The 23,226-nt window shown below is 41.8% G+C and overlaps 1 protein-coding gene across 1 annotated transcript; it reads right to left on the minus strand.

The window, feature by feature from the left end:
* Nucleotides 1-238: 238 nt before the first annotated feature.
* On the minus strand, nucleotides 239-14,299 carry RFC4 (replication factor C subunit 4). Its single transcript, XM_075268654.1, has 10 exons — nucleotides 14,008-14,299; nucleotides 10,558-10,636; nucleotides 8,431-8,510; nucleotides 8,040-8,159; nucleotides 6,962-7,105; nucleotides 4,837-4,957; nucleotides 2,201-2,326; nucleotides 1,058-1,138; nucleotides 742-858; nucleotides 239-402 (listed from the first exon to the last, which is right to left on the minus strand). Exons 1-10 carry the CDS (start codon nucleotides 14,133-14,135, stop codon nucleotides 307-309), a joined length of 1,092 nt encoding a protein of 363 aa, XP_075124755.1. The 5' UTR covers nucleotides 14,136-14,299; the 3' UTR covers nucleotides 239-306.
* Nucleotides 14,300-23,226: the final 8,927 nt, after the last annotated feature.

Genomic DNA, 23,226 nt, shown 5'->3' on the forward strand with positions numbered 1-23,226 from the left:
CCGTGGCAGGTGGATTTTGGTCAGAGAGTGATGCAGCACCCCGCATCACTCTCGTGCCACAATCCGCCCTTCCGCCTCCTGTGTAAACGGGGCCTTAGATTTTCACCCTAATCGTGATCTCTGATATAGTTGTCAAATCTGAATATGAAAAATCTTTTTAATCACTATAAGAAATCTTTACAGAGTTACACAAAAAAAATAAAAGCTGTCAAGAAATTTTGTAGCAAAAAGTTTCCATTTATATACAATGTATACAAAAAAAAAAAGTTAACATTTGTGATTCATCTAAGATATAAAGAAACTACATTAGCTGTTCTGGGTCATTTGTTGCATGGCAACTGCAAAAAGACTGAGTATCTGTAGGTATTCATCTGCTCCATCCACCAAACACTTGTCCACTTCCTGTAAAATAAAGTACAATAATATGATGGAAATTTCTATTTATAAAATTTACCATTTACTTTAACTCTTTAAAGCACAAATATTCTTTCTATACAGTAAATGGCTGCCATGTTTATTTCCATAAACTGGCACACTCTATGCACGTACCCCTTAGTGACCATGACATTTTTTATTCTCGCATTTTCAGTTTCGAACAGCCCGAAACCCCCATTTATACATTCCAGAGACCCCTGCATGTTTAACCCTCAGTAAATATTTTATGTACACCAGATACATGTACAAGAATCTCATTTTGATCATAAATTTACAATGAACAGTTGTCATGATAATATCTCTTACTGCAAGTTTCTCTGTAATAGCCGCCTTCTGTTTGTCAGTCAGATCTTGTCGTTCAAGAATAACATCATGAAGCTGGTTAACAAGCTGTGTTGCAGCGTGCCCATTATTTATCAAATTCTTGTGGATGGATTGATTAAAAACAAACAAAAAAGTCACATTACATTCTTGTTAATAAAACATTACAAATTATACAACATGGTTGTAGGGATATAAATTCACTCTTGAAGGATAGCACATGTCAATGGAGCATGCAACATGGATTCTAAATATGCTGCTTAGTGCAGCCACCAAATGGCAAATAAGAAAACCACTTTACCTTCACTACATTTTCTAGTTTCTCAAAGGATCCACTCTGGCAAGCTGCCAAGACTGCTTCAAGAGTTTCCTTAGGGATCACCTACAAGAAGAGGAAACATCTGGGATAAGGCATTACTGAGCCAAATATTTTGTTCTGGAAATAAAAATAACAGCTAAACAATGGAATATTTTCTTTCATTCTGAAATCAATATAAATAAAAATACACATGTATACACACACTACTTGTAATAACTGGCTACAATTCTTCCAGAGATTTCTGCATAGTGCTTTCAGTTTAAGGCCAGGGTCCCATGTGGCGTACAATTAAAACAAGGACAGTGTCGGATCTGTCACATGATGACCAACACTGTTGAATTTTTTTGTTCAACCCAGAAAACACTTCAGTGGAACCCGTCAGACTTTTTTAATGGGGTTTGTTGGAAATTAAGGTAAATGTACACCACAGATTCCTCTACATTAGCAGATTTTCTGACAAAACATCAAACAAGGATGTGAGCATAACCTTACTTAAATGGGGTACTTCTCTTCTCCATATTACAGCCATTACAAAATTACAAGGCACTTAGGACATCAAAACTTATATAACACATCTTATAACATAAGTACAGAAGGAAACCTAAATAAGTGAACCACTGAAAATGACAGGTACCATAGAGAAAGCAACACGACCACACTGCTGGATGAATAGTATTCTGGTGTTGACTCCCGGTATGATCCTAAGACAGTGATAACTCAGTGTGGACAGTGCTCTGCAGGACTCCTCTGTATTTATCTTGCCGTGTATCACTTGATAAAAGGGTGTTGTGACCCCGAAACACTATTTGGAGCGTAGTGTTGTTGTGAGTCTTCAATAAAGGTTTATACGTTTTAACAAGTCGGTACTAGCGCAGTGCTTCATTTGGCATTTCCCACCTATTGGGGGGTGCCAGGCTCGCCGTGTCGCTTTGGCCATTTTCCTCCCCTGTTGGGGTTGAAAAGGCGTAAATACCCGACAATATTGGGTGGAGATCCCCTTAACTGGAGACTCCCCTGAGAAGATTCGATTAGAAGTTACGGTCTGCTTGGTGTCACCCCTCCTTCTCTGAGGTATAAAAGGGACACACACACACACACACGCACGAACAATGGACAGCATCTTACCCCGGCTATTTCTGTTACTGCCTGTTCTGTAATCTCCTTTCCTGCAGTAAGCCTGGTGGCACTTTGTAGAAATGTGATTGCTTTCCTCAAGTCTCCTTCTGAAACCTCCACCAGATGTCTTACTGCCTACAAAATGGGAAATAAAATCCAACCTATAATTATTTCCACTTGTAATACTTGAAGTATACTTCGACATCAGTTTATGAGATGCAAAATATTGAAAAGAAATTACCACGTTAAATATACAGTTGTAAGCAAAATTCTGGCTTAAACAACACTATTACTCCTATCTGGCGCAATACTAAGCTAAATGATTATTTTTAGATACAAATTTTGTAAACAAAATGTCATCCTTAACACCCTCTCAACTTCCACCATACTTATACAATGCTCAGGACCAGGAGTTAAACCTGCAAATTGTCAAGGAACATTTACTTCGGTACCTGGATGGGAAGGCATTAATTAACCAGAGCCAGCACGGCTTTATGGCCAATAAATCTTGTCAGACTAACCTGATTTCCTTCTACAACAAAATCACTGAATGGTTGGACCAAGGGAATGCCGTGGACATAGTATATCTTGACTTCAGTAAGGCATTTGATAAAGTATCACATAACCTTCTTATTAAAAATAAGTATGGCTTTGAAAAAAAATCAGTTAGGTGGATTCACAACTGGCTTAATGATCGGGCACAACGAGTAATACTAAATGGCTACACATCGAACTGGAAGAAAGTCAAAAGCGGGGTGCCACAGGGCTCTGTTCTGGGCCCAGTACTTTTTAATATCTTTATAAATGATCTGGACGATGGAATTATTGGGGAACTCATAAAATTTGCAGATGATACGAAGATAGGAGGAATAGCCAACACTAGAGAGGAGAGAGAGTGTATTCAAAAGGACTTAGACACACTGGAACAATGGGCTGAGGCCAACAAAATGGTATTTAACAGGGACAAATGCAAAGTTCTACATCTGGGTAACAGAAATGTAAAAAACATATATAGTATGGGAGGAATAGAACTAAGTGATAGCATAGGGGAAAAGGACTTGGGCATAATAGTAGATCACAAATTCAACATGAGCCAACAGTGCGGTGCTGCTGCAAAAAAGGCTAATATAATTCTGGGATGTATTAAGACAAGCATTGAATCTAGATCAAGAGAGGTCATTATTCCGCTGTACTCTTCCCTGGTCAGACCACACCTGGAATACTGTGTACAGTTCTGGGCGCCTCAATTCAAGAAAGACATCGATATATTGGAGCAAGTCCAGAGAAGAGCAACCAAAATGGTGGAAGGTCTGCAAACCATGTCCTATGAGGAGCGGCTAGAAGAACTGGGATTGTTTAGTTTGCAGAAGAGAAGGCTGAGGGGAGATTTAATAGCAGTCTACAAATATCTGAAAGGTAGTCACAGTGCAGAGGGATCTACCCTATTCTCATTAGCACAAGGAAGTACAAGAAGCAATGGGATGAAACTAAAGGGAAAGAGATACAGATTAGACATTAGGAAAAACTTTGACAGTGAGGGTAGTGAGAGAGTGGAATAGGCTGCCACGGGAGGTGGTGGGCGCTCCATCAATGGAAATCTTCAAGCGGAATCTGGATAAACATATAGCTGGGATGATTTAGGAAGACCTGCACTCGCAGGGGGTTGGACCCGATGGCCCTTGAGGTCCCTTCCAACTCTACCATAAGAAAGTAAGAAAGAAAGTAAGAAAGTAAACCCATGCTATCAGCAGCAAGCGTGAGCTGAATATTACAGCTGCTGCAACGTTTGGCAACAAGCCACAATTGGTCAGTAAATCTATCACTGTACAATATACTGTACATACCATTTGGTGGCATTAAGTAAATAAATGTATAATGGGGGTTTTCCCATATCAATTAAAATCTCATGTACGGCAAAATACATACATGTATGTAGCTCTGATCTTTGCTTTGGTTGGTTCCCCCTCCCTGTTGCAAAGATTGTCTGGGCCAGAAGTTCAGATGCTCAGGAAAAATAATTCCAGTGGGGGGGATGAGGAGGTGTTGCCCAACCAGAAAACTGGGGGACAAATTCCCCCCCCCCCCAGCTTTTCATTTTACCCAGGAAAACCCTTTTAATGATTGATAATGATAAAGGCGTTTTATTGTACAACAAGGATATAGACTTAAGCAAGCTATGCATATTAGATATGGAGCAGCCGCCAACTATTTAAAACATGTCCAACAAAGGCAAGTTGGAGGGTTTATTTAAACAGAATACGGCGTTATGAAAAAATATATCACCTGTGGGAACATTTCCATAGGACAATCCCGAAGCTGCCAATAACCACCAAGGTGGAAGTGCAGGGGAGGAAGCCTCAGCACCTGGAAAGTGCAGGACTGCCCAAATGCAAGCTCATTTGCACAAGTTCATTGTTTTAGCACACAAGACTTCAGTCAAATGCCAACAGGGTATAAGGTCCCTACCATTGTGCTTGTTAAGACTGTAGAAAGCATCTGAAAGACTCCCTTTAATTAATCTACATAACGCGTCCCTTCCCCTATCTATCTTCCTTCTCATGCATCTGGATCTTTACCATGTACTTGGATTAATACATAGGCTGTAAGGGTTTGTTCCCTCTATGTCATTCAAACATAAAAAATACCTCTGTTGTAATCTGCACATTTTCCTTTTTGCAGATATCCAAGATTCTTTGGGTTTGTATCTCATCAGCCAGCGGTTTAAATCGGAACTTAGAGCATCGAGATGTTAAAGGTTCTATAATTCTGAAAAAAACAATCCAAAATAAAAAAAGTTACTAAGTGCAGTAATACTGGATTCAAGGGGATGGTTGTGTGTTTTCCTGCCACTCGTTCTGCCAACTTAATGAACATAATGATTAAATACGCACATAAATAAAAAGTTAAACAGGTTTTCAAATATAAATAAATACTTTTCTTTAAACATATTCATGCTGACAGTAGGTCTGAGTGATTACACTCAAATCAACAGCAAAATTAATGATTAAAAAAGGTTATTCAGCCATCAAAACTTATCTGCAAACAGTGCTAAACTAGCAGTACTAAATTCTCACTGGTTTTTTTTTTTTTTTTTTTTTTTTTTGGGGGGGGGGGGGTTTGCAGCCTTTTCTTGTCTTTATTTTACTTGAGACTCCTTGTATCACTGTTATTTACATGAAGTGAATATGGAAAAAAAAAAAAAACTAAATTTCCTATGATGCGTTTCCCTGCTCTCCCTCTCTGTTTACGCTGCTCACAAGGTGGAGGGGGCAAGTAAGCATCCAAGCGAAACATCCCAGCATTATGTGACCTCAGACATGCAAGTGATTACCTGTGATTTCACTGGCGGAGAGAATAGGCAAATGCATCATGGGAAATGTAGTTTTTTGTTTTTTTCACAGATTCACTGCATGTAAATAACAGTGATACAAGGAGTCTCAAGTAAAATAACCTCGCATCATGCAGTGAAGACTTCTGGGAAGTCGGGCATATTGTTCAGGATGCTTGCTATAGAGGGCAGCATAACAGAGGCACTGTCTCCCTGTTTACATCTTGGGAGACAGATTTGCATATTCTTCCCATGTTCCCTTGCAGTGGAGCAACTATGGCTGTATAAGTCTCCACACATCTGAGAAGGTGGTCTCTCCCTAAGGATAGACGTTATCCCCATAATCAAGTAAAATAAAGACAAGAAAAAAGTGCACAAGTATTTAGCACTGATGAGAATGTATTTACAGATAATTTTTGAAAGCTGGATAACCCCTTTAATGAACAATTACTTTAGGATACTCCCTTTTTACATGCCATGCCCCACTATTTAGTATCCACAGGAATAGATCAAGCTGAAAAAAGTTTTTGTGCATCCCCAGGCTTAAAAATAATGAACAAGCAAATTCAAGTATGATTGAGGTTGTTGTCACACTACTGAGTCTTGAACATGAGACTCATTCTGTGCAAGGGCTGGATTTCCCTATGTGTAGACCATGTTGGGAGATTCCTAGCAATATTGTTATGTATGATGCTAGGATTCCCTGCCTCCCAGTGATATACCGTTCCATATTTTAATCACTAGGGGACTGCTAGTATCTTACTTAACTATAATGCCAAGACTCCATCTCTCGGCATAATGTACAGGTCGGGAAATCAAGCAGTCACATGGACAGCGTCCATCACTGGTCTAACATATAAATGTAACAAATAAAAATTCAAACTAAACTCAAAAAGTTCTCAAAGTGTATTCTAAAAGCAAGACTGAAAGCTAGCCCTATATAGAGAGGCTACGCGTTTCCAATATCATCATCAGGGGTCTGATAAAGCTCCATAAACTAAATTGGTTGGAGAATCATAGACAAAACAGACAGCATGTCCACATTGGTGTCAGCGGCCACTGCAGGAATCTGCTACATGATAGTGGTCCTTAATAATTGTCCTCTGACTCACCACTAGAGTCTTAGGAAAAGTTTGGATACTGGTAGCAGCAGAATGTGAATAGGGGCTGATAGTTTATATTGCCATCATGCATCACAGATTAGTCCTATTGCAGTAACCAGGTCAGATTTGTCAGTTTTCTAAGATACCGTTCTTGGTATCTCTAGTCAGTGAATTTTTTGCTAAAATGCTGACCAGAATACTGCCATGTGGCTTTAAAGGGGTTTGCTAGGACTTATACATTGATGAAATAGCCTAAGGAGGTTTACTCTTTACTCTTACATTAAGAGGGTTGTTCAGTTTCATGGACATAATCGCTAGCACATAATGAAGAGAACTTACCTGCTGACATAATTACAGATGAGACAAAATCGAGTTGTTTTGGACTCTTTTTCCATGGTGCGTCTCAAAGCCGCCTGAGCAGCTGATGTCATAGAGTCTGCTTCATCTAGAATAACGATTTTAAATGGAGGACATGGTTTGCCACTGCAAGCGGAAAAAAAAAAAAAATATATATAATAACAACACACACACACATATATATATATATATATGTGTGTGTACACACACACACAAATCATAAATGTCCCAGCCAGTCTGTCTTCTGGAAGTAGATTGGGTATGGCCCCCATCTCCAGCAACTCTTGGGGAATCCCTCTTCATGACATACAAAGCTATTGTGCTACTGTGGACGGACCCCATGATTCTCATACCCAACTAGTAGATAGAAGTAAGGGCCGGTTCACACATGCTGATGTGTTCCGTCCAGAAGGAGTCCGCATGAGGACCCTCCCGGATGGAATACAAGCGCAACTGCAAGCGCTGTGCAGTTCAAGTGCACGGACCCCATAGAATATACTGGGGTCCGCGCATGAATCATTCGTGCGGGCAGTGTGCGGCAAGCCCACGGCCACATTATAGTCTATGGGGACTGTGCGCTTGAACTGCACAGCGCTTGCAGTTGTGCTTGCATTCCATCCGGGAGGGTCCTTATGCGGAATCCTTCCAGACAGAACACATCAGTATGTGTGAACCAGCCCTAACACCACTTTCCCTGTTAAACATGTGGTGTAGCAAAGGCTGTCCCAATAAATTTCATAAAAGCTGGGTAATGTGGTGCAAATCTAGTGACACACTTTACCCTGGTGATGGGTAATGTATGCACAGCACTGCCTGGTGCTTGCCAATGCTTTGTTTAGTGCAGGGGATTCCTGCAGGTCCTCCTTACCACACTCTACAGCATATACGCATTCTGTTTGACCACTGCCCCATTCTACCTGTATGCTATTGCTAGTTTTCTGAATTTGCTCATGTACGTTTTTTTGTTACCTTGACTGGAAATGCAATGTCATTGTTCTTACTTTCATTATTATTGAAAAGATATATATGTTCAGTCATAAAAAGAGAATATACTGCTTACTCTGGGCGGGTCCCACCAACTGTCAGCTGAGAAAAGGTTTTCACTTTTTCGCGAATTACTTGTATTCCTCTTTCATCAGATGCATTTAATTCCAGAACACGTTGTCGAAACAATTCCGGCCTGAAAATAATAAAGGGTAAGAGGAAGCCAAAATAAAACAGGTAAAAATAAACAAAATAACGTAAAAAAAATATTCTGATGCCACTCACATTTATAAATGAATATCAGACGAGTATAATACAGTATTATTTAGCTAACCAAAGATCTATACATGTAATGCTGAAGAATTCAACAAAGAAAGCAGGAAACAATGACATGACAGAATGTTGCACTATCAGCAGGGATTCAGCAAGTAATGGAGCTTTGCCTTTTGTAAACCATTGTCACATACCCATACAGCTCTCTAGCAGCTGCCAAAATTGTAGATGTTTTTCCAGTTCCGGGTGGCCCATAGAACAGAAGATTAGGGAGCTAGTAAAGGGGAGGGGGGAAAAAACAAAAACAAAAAAACACATCTTTAGAAATCAAACATCAAAACAAATAAAACATTCAGGCATAAAACATGAACGAAAAAAAGAAAAACTACAATATTCTCATCTATCTGATTAAAAGATCTTTTACAAGCAAATGGATTTATCAGAAAGATTCACAGACGTCAGGAACAAATTTGCAAGTTAGGGAGCGTTCACACTACCGTCGGTGTCCGACAGCTAGTGTCCGCTGCTAATGTCCGTTCAAAATCTTAAGCGGACACTAGCTGTGTCCGTGACATTTTGCATTTATTTAAATGGACATCGGGTGCGTTCTTTTACTGTCTGTGCCTGTCCTTAACTGTCCATTCTTAAAGATGTCCGACTTTTCAAGCAGACAGTAAAACCCGACATGTAGGTTTTTGCTGTCCGCTTGAAAAGTCAGGATGAACGTGGATGGGACAGGTGACGATTGATACTCCCATCAAAGTGAATAGCCAAAAATAACCAAAGCACAGCACTCAATGTGGGTGCTTCTATTCACTTCAATGGGAGCTCCAGAGAGAACAGCCTGGCACCAGAAAGTTATATGCTACTGGAAAGCACAGAATTGTGCCAGAATTTACAGCACTTGTGAGACCACAGCAGAAGAAAGTTCTGCACACAGGACTTTTTCCTTCACCGCTTTCAATTTCAAGAGAACGGACATTATAATTCATAGGGTCTGCCGAGCTCCATGACATGTAACCTCTGTTTTAGTGGTCCGCCTCGTTATTGTTCAAGTCATTGATATCTTATGGTAGAACAGTGCAGTAACAATGTTTATTACAACAGAGGTATAGATGTGCGGCTGATTACACTCTGCTACTTCGTAAATCTATCTCAATACTAAAATTACAGCTGGCATTTACATACTGACCTACTAAGCTTGCTTAAATGTCTTGGACAGCTACATAACATTTTTAGAAGCCAAGAAGCTCAGTCAGTGTCTTTCACCATTTCCAGAAGTACTTAATATACACTCACAAGCAAAATGGTCATTTATATTACTAGGCAGCATGAAAACTTACACTTACATAAACAAATCACTATAGAGATTATATATACAAACACGTACGTGTATATACACAGACATGTACAGATATAGCACTCCTCAACATGACTGGTGGTCAAGCTCTGACAAATTTATTTGAATTGCCAGGCATCGCTTTCCTCCCCATCCCTCCCAATGATCTAACAAAAAAAATAAAAAAATCCCACACACAATTGGCAGCAGTGCGAGAAGCTGTTTAAACCATAGCAGACCTGCTATGGACCCACTGTGATTTATCCGTGTGCAGTGACACAATGGTGTCATAGAAAAGATACAACAACATTGGTGGTGGGGTTAAACAAAAAAATTATAGCCATACTGGAGCAGCTGTTGCAGGAGGTGACCCCCTATAAATAGAAGATCACACGAACTTCACAAAGCTGGTGCTCTGGTACTAAATTCAGATTAACCAGTCACAAATAGAGATGAGCGAGTAGTATTCGATCGAATACCACTATTCGATCGAATACTCATATCGGTTGAATACCACATGGGAAAATTCCATTGAATTCAATGCAAAAACCTCCTCGTGCTCCTCGTCCTGCTACTTCTGGAACTTGGAGGATCCAAGGTGTCGAACTTTGGTTTCCATGGAAACCGGAACAACATTCTCGTTTTTTCCCATAGACTATAATAGGATTCGATCTTCTAACGAATACTACTCGCTCATCTCTAGTCACAAATAAGCAGCAGCTATTCTGTGATAGTGGCAGTCACACACTGCCCACCAATCCAACGATGGGAGCCAATGGTGCCATATACACATATACAGTACTAGGCACTGCCTATGGCTGTTCTGAATAGGCCACTGTAGAAGCCAGGCATGGAGACTGTTGTTCGGCCTTCAGCTAAAATAGGGAAGACACCCCCCCCCCCCCTTCCCTCTCACAACCAATTCAGAACACATTTTCATGGTATGTCAAAAATATGGCTATGCATATCACTATATACTTACATCTGCTCCTTGCAGTGACTTTTTTAAGACAGCCACCACTTCTTCTTGAAAAGCAACTTCATCCACACACTTGGGTCGGCTGCACAGAAACCATATGTTAGATCATAGACACTTACAATTACAGTCACAAGAGGACATAAAAGTGTTTCACCCGCTGCCCTAAAAACAAAACAAAAAAAAGAAACAAACTCAGGGGCTACTACTAGGCAGTGTACTGCTTTATATTAAAAATCGCAGATATTTTGCCCAGCTGCAATCATTGTGAGGTCATTGGACCAGGTGAAGCAGGTGGTCATTTTGGCAAATTGACCACCATCTAGGCTGTTCTGTTAGGGAGCCTTCACACTACGGATACGGTGACTGATTCTGAAAGTTAAAACACGTTCAGAATCAGCGCGTATAAAGCAGATCCCATTCATTTCAATGGGAGCCGGAATACGAGCGCTACCCATTGAAATGAATGGGCTGCTTTTTACTCTACAAGCGCTACCCATTGAAGTGAATGGGAAGTGCTCACGTGTACGGCTCGGACTGAGCCGAGTGCCGGGCCCCTTCACGTGGCGAGCCATACACACGAGCGCTTCCCATTCACTTCAATGGGAGCGCTCGTAGAGTAAAAAAGCAGCCCATTCATTTCAATGGGGAGCGCTCGTATGCCGGCTACCATTGAAATGAGTGGGATCTGCTTTATACGCAATGATTCTGAACCTGTTTTAACGTTCAGAATCAGTCACCGTATCCGTAGTGTGAATGCACCCTTAGGTGTTATTATTACATGAAGGCATGCAAACAGGAACCATAAGGCCCAGACAGACCACCAGTAGAGGGCACCGTCTGATCTACCAAGAATGAGAAACTCCCAGTTTCCTTGTCCACCAAACACAGGCAGCAACTTCATTACATTTCGTCTCTGCCCAATCCAACAAATAGCAATCACTGCTGAATATAAATGGCACCAGACACCATAAGAGACACCACAGCATGAAAAACAACAGAATGTGGTGTGTACAAGGGCTATAAATACAACTTTATGAATAGCTAACAGCCATGATCAAACAAATTGCAAAGCTCCTATAAAACTTACAGAAAAGCTAGCTAATGAACTTTTAAGCAAGTAAATATGCAATGAACTATCCATCTGATTTATTCTACAATATGAAGAATTGTATAAGTAAAAAATATTAAAAAAAATATATTAAAGGGGCTCTATCAGTAAAATTATGCTAATAGAGCCCCACACATGCGTGAATAGCCTTTAAAAAGGCTATTCAGGCACCATAAATTTTATATGAAACCCCGGTCCCGTTTTTAAATAAAAGCGTTAAAACATATATGCTAATCGTACCTGAACGTGCACCATGGGGCGGAGATGCACGGTGCGACGTCAGCTTCAGGCACACCTACCTCTTGTAATGACGCCCTCTGGTTCCGTGTCTTCTTCAGTCTTCTTGTCTTCAAATCCCGCACCTGCGTAGTAGTGCTTCCCTCCGGAGCGCTACTGCGCAGACTCACTTGCCATTTTACTTAATGGCAGTTTGCGAGTGTACTGCGCAGTAGCGCTCCGGAGGAAAGCGCTACTACGCAGGCGCGGGATTTGAAGACAAGAAGACAGTTTAATATAACTTTAGCGGTGCCTCAATAACCTTTTTAAAGACTATTCACGCATATGTGGGGCTCTATCAGCATAATTTTGCTGATAGAGCCCCTTTAACCCCTTCCCACCATAGGCATTTTTCGATTTTTTTCACAGAGCAATTGAGGGCTTGTTGTTTACTGGACAAATTGTACTTTGTAATGGAACCATTTAATGTTCCGTACGATGTACTGGGAAGCTGGATAAAAAAAAATTCAGAAGGAGAGTGGAATTGGAGAAAAACGGATATTCTTTCGGCTTTGATATTTTACAGCATTCACAGTTTTGGGGTCTTTTTACGTTTTAGCACCAAAACTTTGCACAAAAAAAAAAACAAACAAAAAGAAAAAACAACAACATGTCACCATATTCTGATACCCATAACTGCATAAGGGTGCATTCACATGGAGGAAAATGGTGAGGAATTTGGTGTGGAATTTCAGTGTTTTAAAAAAAAAAAAAAAAAAAAAAGCATCCCATTAACTTCAATGGGCTCCTTTTTCTGCTAGCAGTAAACTATGAAATTTCACACCAAATTCCTCACCATTTTCCTCTATGTGAATGGACCCTAAGACGACTTTATACAGGGCCAGATGTGTTTTTGGAATGTCTATTGCTTTGATTCAAATTTTTACGGAAGGCGTACATGGCAGTTTGTTTCTTGATTTTTTTATTCCCCACTGTGGCAATCAACATATGGGAAAAATATTTGTAGGACACAAGGATACCTAACGTGTAGGTGTTCATATTTTTTTATTTTTTTTCTATGTCACTTTTATTTTCTGTACTTTTAAATGTTATTTTTATTAAACTTTTTTTTTTTTTTATAACTATTTTATTAGCCCCCCCCCCCTCACCACAGGGAACTAGAACCTACAATCAGTTAATTACAAGTCTATGGGAAATTCAATAAGGCTCCCAGCTGTCACAGAAAAACGTGGGAGCTGGTCTGCAACTAGAAAGGTACCACCGAGCTTGGGGGCGGTTTTAAAGAGGATCTTTGATGTCCTTGGGGCACATGCGGTTTTAGATCCTACTAGAAAGCCAACAGTGCGCTGAATTCAGTGCACTGTCAGCTTTCCCATTATGTGCCCTCAGTGAAGAGCTATCAGTGCATCTACAGATATCTCTTCACCGTCAGAAGGGCGCTCCTGACAGTATAGCTGGGCAGTGAGGGATGCGCCTCCTGACAGAACTTGTCCATAGCACTGTACTGTCAGAGGGGGCATTCCTTACGGCCCAGTGATGAGGCTGAGAAGAGAGGAACGCCCCCTCTGACAATACAGACAGTACTGTCAGGTGCGGCGTTCCTCACAGCCCAGCTAGACTGTCCAGAAACGCCCTTCTGAGGGTGAAGAGATAACAGTAAGTGCAAGTGTAAGGAAAACAGCAGCGGCAGGAGCGGGGCAATGCTGCGACCCCACACCACTGCCACCCCCACAATCAGACTATAAGACGCACCCCCTCAATTGCCTCCCAAATTTTATTTTGGGGGGGGTGTCTTATAGTGCATAGAATATGGTATATTCCAGACATACCTTGCCTTCGATAGGCTCCTGACTGTCATGGCAATGAATCGCAGGTACCGGATCTCTTTCAGGGGGCCAGCAATCCACAACAAAATGGCAGCGTCCATGTTCTGCCACAACAATGACACCTCAGTCAGCCAATGGCAGGCATTAGCACTAGGTCTCTGCTGTATAATAAATACCCGCCATACTCATGTGACAGAGTCTATAATTGAACATGAACTGGCCCTTTAAGACGTGACAACACCTTGAACCCCACAAAAAAAAAACAAAAAACGGGGAACTTACTATTTCTCCACCCAAGGAATTGGCTTCTGCTTCTTGCCATCACTGCTGCTGCCCGATGTGGATGCAGACGCCTTCTCCTTCACGGGCTTGGAGCTAATAGACGTCCCCCCTTTCAGAAAGGCCTGCATGCTTCTGCTGGAGATATACGCGCAGGAGATGTCCTTACAGCCCGCGCACTGCACTTACTTACTGCTCGCCTTGCTCTCAGGGTTCAACTCCACTGCACAGCGCGCCAAAATCGCGCCAGTCACTTCCAGGTCACGTGTCTCCTAGCGCCGGGAAGCTACAGTGTAGAACGTTATGTATACTCACAGCCACGTGACCGGACCTAGGCGTGACGTCACCTGTCATGTGACTACTAGCGCACAGTGGAGGATAGAAATGGAGGAGAAAGAATTATTACATTCAGAGTCTATCGCACATAGCCTACAAGTGGATGGAAGAATTATTATACACAGTCCCTCATAGACAGGGGAGGACATTAACAAAATATCTGCCTTTCCTCATTACAAAGAGTTATAAAGCCATATATACTGTACACGTGGATAGGAACATAATGCGCAGATGCCACTCATGCACTAGAACAGTGATGGCAAACTGTTTAGAGACCGAGTGCCCAAGCTGCAACCCAATAATTTATCACAAAGTGCCAACAGTACACGGCAATGTCACCTTAATACTTTGCAGATCTACAATTGCGGACAGTTACAGACCCGCAAAATACGGTTGTGTGAATGGGGTCTTACTCAGCTTTCAATGATTCAAAACAACTTTGTACTAAAAGGTAATAGTTTCTGCATTTGGTATAATTTTGAACAATTAATGCTCACTATTTACATTGCACAGGATCTGTTTTACAGTTACGCTAGGTTCACACCTGCGTTCTTCTTTCCGTTTTGTGCTTTCCGTCTTCTGCATGCCAGAAGACGGAAAGCACAGACCGGGTCCGGCCTTGAGTGGCGGTGAGCGTTTTATGCTCTCCGCCGCGAAACCGGATTTTTTTTATCCGGACACAGAGTACTGCATGTCCAACTCTGTGTCCGGATTATAAAACCCGGTTTCGCGGCGGAGAGCGCAAAACGCTCACCGCCGCTCACGGCCGGACAGCTTTCTCACCCATTCAAATGAATAGGTGAGAGAGACTCCTGCAGGTTTCCGTCTCCTGCCTCTGTTTTAGGCAGGAAACGGAAACCTGCATAACGGAGTTCACAACGCTGATGTGAACGAGCCCTTACTGTGCAATGTTATTATGGTCTGTAATAATATGTGTGGGGCCCCCACACAGTATAATCTTCTCCACAGTGATCCCCAATATAGTACAATCTGCAACACAGTGACCCCCACACAGTATAATCTGCAACACAGTGGCCCCACACAGTATAATGTGCTCCACAGTATCCCTACACAGTACCATCTGCTCCACAGTGATCCCCACATAGTACAATCTTCGGCAAAGTGACCCCCACACAGTATAATATGTTCCACAGATAGATCTCTTGAGTGCCACCTCTGGCACACATGCCATATGTTCGCCACCACGGCACTAGACTCTGCACAGGTGTTATGTGGTACAGGCTGGACACATCATGTGAGACAATCATGTAACTTTATCATATAACTAAATACAGTCAGTCCTAAACATCTATGGTCCAACCGTCAAATACAATATACAAAAGTGGTTAAAGAGGACCTTTTACCAACTCCAGTTTGATCGTGTGATTTTTGGTTATAAAACGGGAGTTGAGAACAGGATTGGCATGTAGTCCTAGCCTAACTTCACCAATTACTCAGGAACAGTAAGAGATATAGAAAAAAAAAAGCCAATTGCAGTGTAAACAATGGTGCAACACCTATTAAAGTATGTATCCTCTAGCCAAAGCACCTGATCAGTGTGGGTCTTACCGCTGTGACTCCTACGATCTAGAGAAAGTGGAGTGTTTTCCCCTATTGTACATTCAACGTCTCCACAGCCAAGCTGAATGCAGGTGTGTTGCTTTCTGCACAGATGAACCTATGGTTCCATTAACTTCAATGGGAGCGTCAGGGATAAGCAAGTACTTTATATCTTCAGCACTCCAATTAAAGTAAATGGGAGAGCCATTCATTAATAACACACTCCAATCTCTGAATTGTGGGGGTCTCAGTGGTCAGACCCCCACTGATAAGGTATTTGTTCCATATAGATAGAGGATAAATATCTTTCTTGGCATAACCCATTTATAGGATGCAAAGAAATGGAGCTTGTGGAGATGGTGAAAAGTTTTCTATAGAAGATAACATAGAGCATCGTTAATTCCATGGTGCTGTACATTTGAGAGTTTACATACAGTACACAAAATATACAAAACAAACACATTACAATACTAACAGTGACCAACTGGTACAGTACAATACTAACAGTGGCCAACTGTTACAGTGGGACTTAGGGCCCTGCCCACAAGGGCTTAAAATCTTAAACCATCTGGTCTGAAGTCCTAGGCTCACTAACACATGGGTCTAATGTTCTGTATAGTGATGGGCACAACTTGAATAACCACCTCTTAGAACAGCATACAACACAACCCTGCATACAACTTCTGCCCCTATGCCACCATATGAGTAACTCTTACCCTCACTTGTTACCTTCACTTATAAATTGCAAGCTTTTGTGGACAGGGACCTCTTTCATACTAGTATCAAGTTAGTTTTGAGTGTTTTGTACTTGTGAATGTGGGGAACAGTCTTATGTGTTGTGGTTGTGAGTTGCAGAGTATGGGAGATGCACGAAAGAAGTCTTGGAGGTTATTGTGTGAAGAGCGTATAAGAGTACAGTAGATGTGGAGTAGGAGGTCTTGGAAGGATCAGAGATTACGTGTGGGTAGGTAGCGAGAGATTAAGTCAGAGATTGGGGGGGGGCAGTTAGTGGATGGCTTTGTACATCAGCGTTAACATTTTAAACTATATTCAGTGGGTGATGGGCAGCCGGTGAAGGGATTGAGAGATGATAAATTGTGGGAGAGGTGGAAATTGGAGGGGGGCAAAAGCATTTCCTCAGAATTCGTGAAGAACGGTATTACAGTAGTCTAAGTAGGAGATTATTATGGTGTGGACTAGCATTTTTGTAGTTTCAAGGGTGAGGAAGGGAATCAATGTATGTTCTTGAGTTGGAACTTTTGTGGGCTTGCATGTGTGACTTGAAGAATAGTTCAGAGTCAAGGGTTATCCCAAGGCAACTGAGCTGTATGACTGCCACTGCGGTAAGTGTGGTCCCATTAACTTTGATAGATGGGTCAGGTATGGGGGCCATGTGGCCTTGAAATTCTTTTCGAATGGACAATTGAGTAACAGAAAGTCAAACTGATTTAAGAAAAACACCCATTGGACTCGATAGAATTCAGACATTGCATTATGTATAAGTAGGTCAGTATAGACAATGAACACCATCATAGCCCAATCAGTAGGGCTATGAAGAGACAGGGGAACAGGGAAAGGTGAGCATTAGTTTTTTCTTTATTTGAAACATTGTACTGTGGGCACCAGTTTTATGGTATCAAAAACGTGTTTTGACAATCAAGGTTAGTCTCATTTATAAGTTTAGTTGCCCATCACATGATGCTGAAACTCAAGACTATGTATACACTTTTCTTATCTTCACCAGATGGGGCTAGCTGGGTGTGACATGCACCCAATTTCTCCAAGAATATTCACAAAAATTCAAACAACCACAAAATATGAAACTATAAGCATCAAATTATATCAACAGGGCAAGATGGTGGAATCACTTAATTTTTTTAACAGTATTTATGGCCCTCAGGTATTTTTCATTTTTGACTCCCCACCTTTCAAATGGCATAACTTTTTTATTTTTCCATTCACAGAGCCCATATGAAGGCTTAATGTTTGCAGGACAAATAGCACTTTTTAATGATGCAATTTAAAAAAAAATCAGCATGGGATGAAATTGGAGAAGAACTGCAGTTGTGCGACTTTCTTATTCTGAGTTCACACAGAGTTTTTTGGTCCTGATTTGGACGCCTCAGAATCCGGCTCAAAAAAAACGCCTCCCATTACCTTCAATGGGAGCCGTTCACTTATTTTTTTCCGCTAGTGTTTTTTTCTCGCAGAAAAAAGAATTAAGCTGCCCTATCTTGTCGCAGATTCCGTGGCTGAATCAGCCACGGCGTCCGCGGCGCGAGACTCCCTCCCAACTAGGCCCATTTATTTGGGCCTCATTTAGTTGCGGCTATCCGCGGGAGGCCAGAGCAGGCGGATCATCGACGCCAACAACATGCTCATTATATGGAGTCCTAGCAAACTGCTGAGATTTCGGAACAATCACGGGCAAAGCGCGAGGAGTGAGTTCAGCGGCAGGCCAGCTTAAGAGATGCTGAAACATCGGTGCAGGAAAACATCGACGGCAGCAATTTGCTGAATATAGGCCGATCATCAATGCCAACAACATGCAAACAAAGTTGCGGGCAGAGCCACACACACAAACGACATTCAAAATACACTAGTGCAAATCTGGGCAATTCTTATAGGGTCACTATACAAACAAAAAATGAAATATACCCATGTGAAGCTGGGTCCTCCTGCTAGTAGCTTCATATATGCTAGAAGCCATGCAGGGCTGCTTACAGGAAGAACCTAGATGTAGCAGCGCTGCGGAATATGTTGGCGCTATATAAATAAAATGTATTATTTATTATATTATAGCAGTGCTGAGCATGTGGGGTGAAATATGGATGTACAGTGTGTAGAGGAGAATGTAAATGTAGCAGGGCTGAGTTTGTGAGGAAAAATGAATACAGCAGAGCTGAGTGTGTGGTGGGAAATTGAATGTAATAGAGCTGAGGTGGGGGGTCATGAAGGCATCAGAGTGCACAGAAATAGCTGTACTGTGTGTGCCGGATGAAAATCAAGGGGGTATTGTGTACCATCTATATACCAGAACAGAAGCAGTATACAGCTGAAAAGCAGAATATAGGCTAAATATAGCTGACTCAAGATGGGGTGGAATTAGAAAAAATGCATTTTCTCTATTTTCCTTCAAGTTTTGTTTTTACAGGGTTTACTATGCAGCCAAAATGCCATGTTACCTATGTTATGGCAATACCAAATTTATATTGTTTTTGTTATGTTTTAAGACCTTAACAAAAGCCAAAACTTTGAAAGCAATCCTATGAGTTGGTTGCCGCAGGGGTGCACCTCTAATGAGACAAAGTGAGGTGACCCTATTTACATATCTATTCCTGCTCATGGCCACCTCCACTTCTCCTTCTGCTATATGATACAAAAGAGGAAATGGAAGAAGCTGTGAGCAGGAACGGGGAGTGGTAAGTAAAGGCTGCGGGCCTGCGAACCCAACAAATACTACTATTATTAGAGTATAATAATCAAAAATCCAGGGAGTCCACTTCATGAGTGGGCCACTATGTGGCATAATACTGTGTGCAGGGGCCGCTGTGGGGCATAATACTATTTGCAGGAGCCACTGTGGCACATTATAGTGTGTGTAAATGGGGCATTATATTGTGTGGGTGCCAGGAAAGGGGGTGCTATGCTGTGTGGAGGGACCTAAGTCAAAAGTTTGCTCGTTACGCCCCTGATAAGGGGTCGTTAGGAAGGGACATTTTATATAAGGGGTCTTTATGAACTTAAGAGGTGTTATTTATATAAGGACATTATAAATACAAAAAGGGTTATTTATATAAGGAGCCATTAGGGAGCATTATATATATATATATATATATATATATATATATATATATATATATGGGATTGGTCATTTATATAAGCATTCATAAGGGGACATTAATTATATAAAGGGCCATTAGAGGAGCAATATTTATGTAGGGGGAATCAGGGGCATAATATAAGGAGGCAATTAATTAAAGGGCTTGTCCAGGATAACCAATTTTTTAATGAGGGAAAGTGATACTAAAAAAAAAAACAACCCTACTCACCTGTCCCATGTGCTCCGAAGTCTCCCAACGCAGTCTGCTTCTGCTGCTCTGTTGTTTTCTTCCAGCGGAAGTCCCCACTGCACATGACTGCTGAGGTCACCAACATGGGACGTCACAGTGCTGTAGGGAAGAAAACACCGGAGTAGCAGGACAGGAACGCACTGGAAGACACTGGAGAACCTTTCCCAGCCTCATATTAATAAAGTGGTTATCCTGGACAACCATTTTAAGGTGGCAATTGGGCTTTAACCCTTTTCTGAAATCCATTGTACTAGTACAGTGGATGCCATGTGTTTAAAGATGGCGGCCGCCTTAGCCGCCAGGTGTTTTATACAGCCAACACCTGGCGCTAATGCCTGCGATCGGTGCCCACACCAATCGCAGGCATTAACCCTCTGTGGTGCCTCGGACAAAGCTGACCGAGGCACCATTTCACCGGTGGCGCATAGTTACTGCCATTTTCCCGGTGATCGATGGCACCTGGATTAAGCTCCAGGGACGGTGTCACATTGTCATGACAGCTGGGAGCCTTGTGAAGGCTCCCAGGCCTGTCATTCAATTTGTTCTATTGCAGCCTACAGTAGCCTGCAATAGAACTGCCAGTATTTTGCAATGTATTAGCATTGTAATGCATTGCATTAGTGATCAGACCCCCTAGTTTTCAAGACCCCTAGGGGGTCTAACAAATGCAAAAAAAAAAAAAATTAAAAATATTAAAAGTTCAAATCACCCCCTTTGCCCTAGAACACATATAAAAGTACTTAAATACTGTGAAACACATACACATTAGGTATCCCTATGTCTGAAAACATTTGCTCTACAAATCTATAAAAATATTTTTCCTGTATGGTAAACGCCGTAGTGGGAAAAAAAATCAAAAGTGCCAAACCACTGTTTTTTCACAGTTTTGCCTCTGATAGCCAGAGGTTCGCCTATCTCTGGTAAAGAGAGGCCTGGGAGTCTTCAATCGGTTCAAAGTTGTCATGAAAAGGAGTCATCAACTCCAGATCTCACTCCGGAGAAGGTCATCCAGAAGGACATGTTGGCGCCCACCATCTACAGTGTCATATTTGACCAAAGCATCTGAAGTTTTAAAACCCACAATCAGAAAGTACTTATGGGCACTGCTGCCTGGTCTCCAATGTATTGCACAGCAGAGGCTTGGAGGCTATGGCACAACTTCTGAGCAGGCACCACACATAAAGTCCAGACTTCAGCTGTACTATTATGGCAGATGTCGGGAGCATAGTATAGTATTACACTCTTTTGTGTACACGAAAAAAAATAATGCAGACTTTTCTTTAACACTTACTGTGTAAACAGACGACCATTTATTTTTAGTATCTGTTTTTGCATCCATTAAATGAATACACTAAATGGATATTAAATACATGATGTGAATGGCCCTAAACAGATTAGATTGTATTCAGATTAGACAATGCTCTGGGTGCTTGACACATCTTTAGCATCTGCACAATCCGTCTACTAGTTTGTCTTTGAAATTTGATTTTCTATTCCTCACTATTTTAAGTGATGATGTTACTGTCTGGATAGATTTTTAGATGTTTAGTGTTTTAAATAATGTAAAGTATCGCTGGGAATTCTCCCATAATGTTAATGACACAAACAATTTTTGCAAGTTTGTCGCACTGATTACCATGGAAACCAGTCCTTAGACCGCTGTAATTTTCTCCCCAGTGGCAATTGTTTGCTGCATCAGTAAAATGTCTCACTAGAGGCTCACATAAAGCCTAAAGGAATTAGACTGAAATAATGTAGAGTAAATCTGGCCAAATCTTAGAAGCAAATGAAAGACTTTCCTATCACCTCATAGCTGTATGCATATTTTGTACTGCCAGCACTTTAATTAAGCAGAATTATGATGCCAGTCACTAATACTCTCATAATGCAGCGAGCTGAGAAATAACTTGAAGCAGTATACTGGTTGTACCAAGTCACCCCCATCCAGGGGTAATTTTATTCATCAATGTGGGTCCAAACCCTGGGACAACCAATAACAATAAGAGTCCTAATCAATGTCTGAATGGAGTGGGAGGTCAAGTATGCACTCCATTTCCTATGAGGCTACTATAAATAGCTATATACAGCGTTTGGCTATGTCTGGCAATGCCATATAGAAAGAATGGCCAAGAATGTATGACCAGCCCCACCATTCATTTGAGGGACTCTTTTTCTGCTGATCAGTAAGTGTGCCATTGGTTCACATCCATCAACAATTTAGCCATCTTGTGGGTCACTTGAAATAACAGAAAAACCCCTTTAAAGCTTCTGTTTCCAAGGCACCATCTATAACACAGCTCCTTCCTACCATGTTCCATTTATAATACTGATGTCTTCTTATGTGGAAGAGTTGCCATTGTCCAGCTGTCCACACCCCTGATTCTCAGCAGTTTTATTATGACAGTGGGTGGGAGAAACCTTCATCTCCCGCCCGCCCCCTTTTCCCACCTCTATCAATTCATGTTCTTAGTATCTGTTAATAGGTGCTCCTTCACTGATTCCAGCACAGTTGGAATATTCTCTTTGGCGCTCACCGTTCCTGAGCAACAAACGGAGTTAGTTTTGGTGTCTGAAGTGCTATTTAAGCTTTGTAATATGAAAAGGGTGGTGTCACAGCTCAGAACACACCCCTTGCCTGCTCCTTTCCGACACAGTCTTCCTGACAGCACAGAGCCTAAGTAGCATATCAGGCAGCAAAACTAACAGCATTGATTGCCCGGGAATAGTAGGGGCTAGAGAAAAAAATATACTCTTCATTCTTCTGTTACAAAGTGGTAGCTCTGGTTCTCCATGCTATCCCATGTTGTAAGAACTGCAGGATGATATCAGCAACCAGTGGCGTAACTACCGTGGTAGTAGCAGTAGCAGCTGCTACAGGGCCCGGGACATTAGGGGGCCCGGTGACAGCCGCTACCGCTGCGTTTTTTGTTTTTTTTAATAGGCCGTTACCGGCTTGAATCACTCCAGCCGGTAACGGGCCCCATATACTTACCGATCCTGGCAGGGGCCGGGATCGGTAAGTGACACCGCGGGCCCCACAAGCACTGTTATACTCGGGGGTCTTTTCGGACCCCCGATTATAACGATCGGAGGCCCGGAGAGGTAAGAAACATAAAAAACACTGTTACTTACCTCTCCAGGCTCCGTGAAGGCTTCGACCTACTTGCGTGACGTCATATGACCTGCGACGCAGGGCCCTGTCACATGACGTCCCGGAAAATGGCCGACGGAGAGGAGGGGAGTCGGGAGAAAG

Source organism: Leptodactylus fuscus, chromosome 3, assembly GCF_031893055.1.
Source record: "Leptodactylus fuscus isolate aLepFus1 chromosome 3, aLepFus1.hap2, whole genome shotgun sequence".
Lineage (NCBI taxonomy): Eukaryota > Metazoa > Chordata > Amphibia > Anura > Leptodactylidae > Leptodactylus > Leptodactylus fuscus.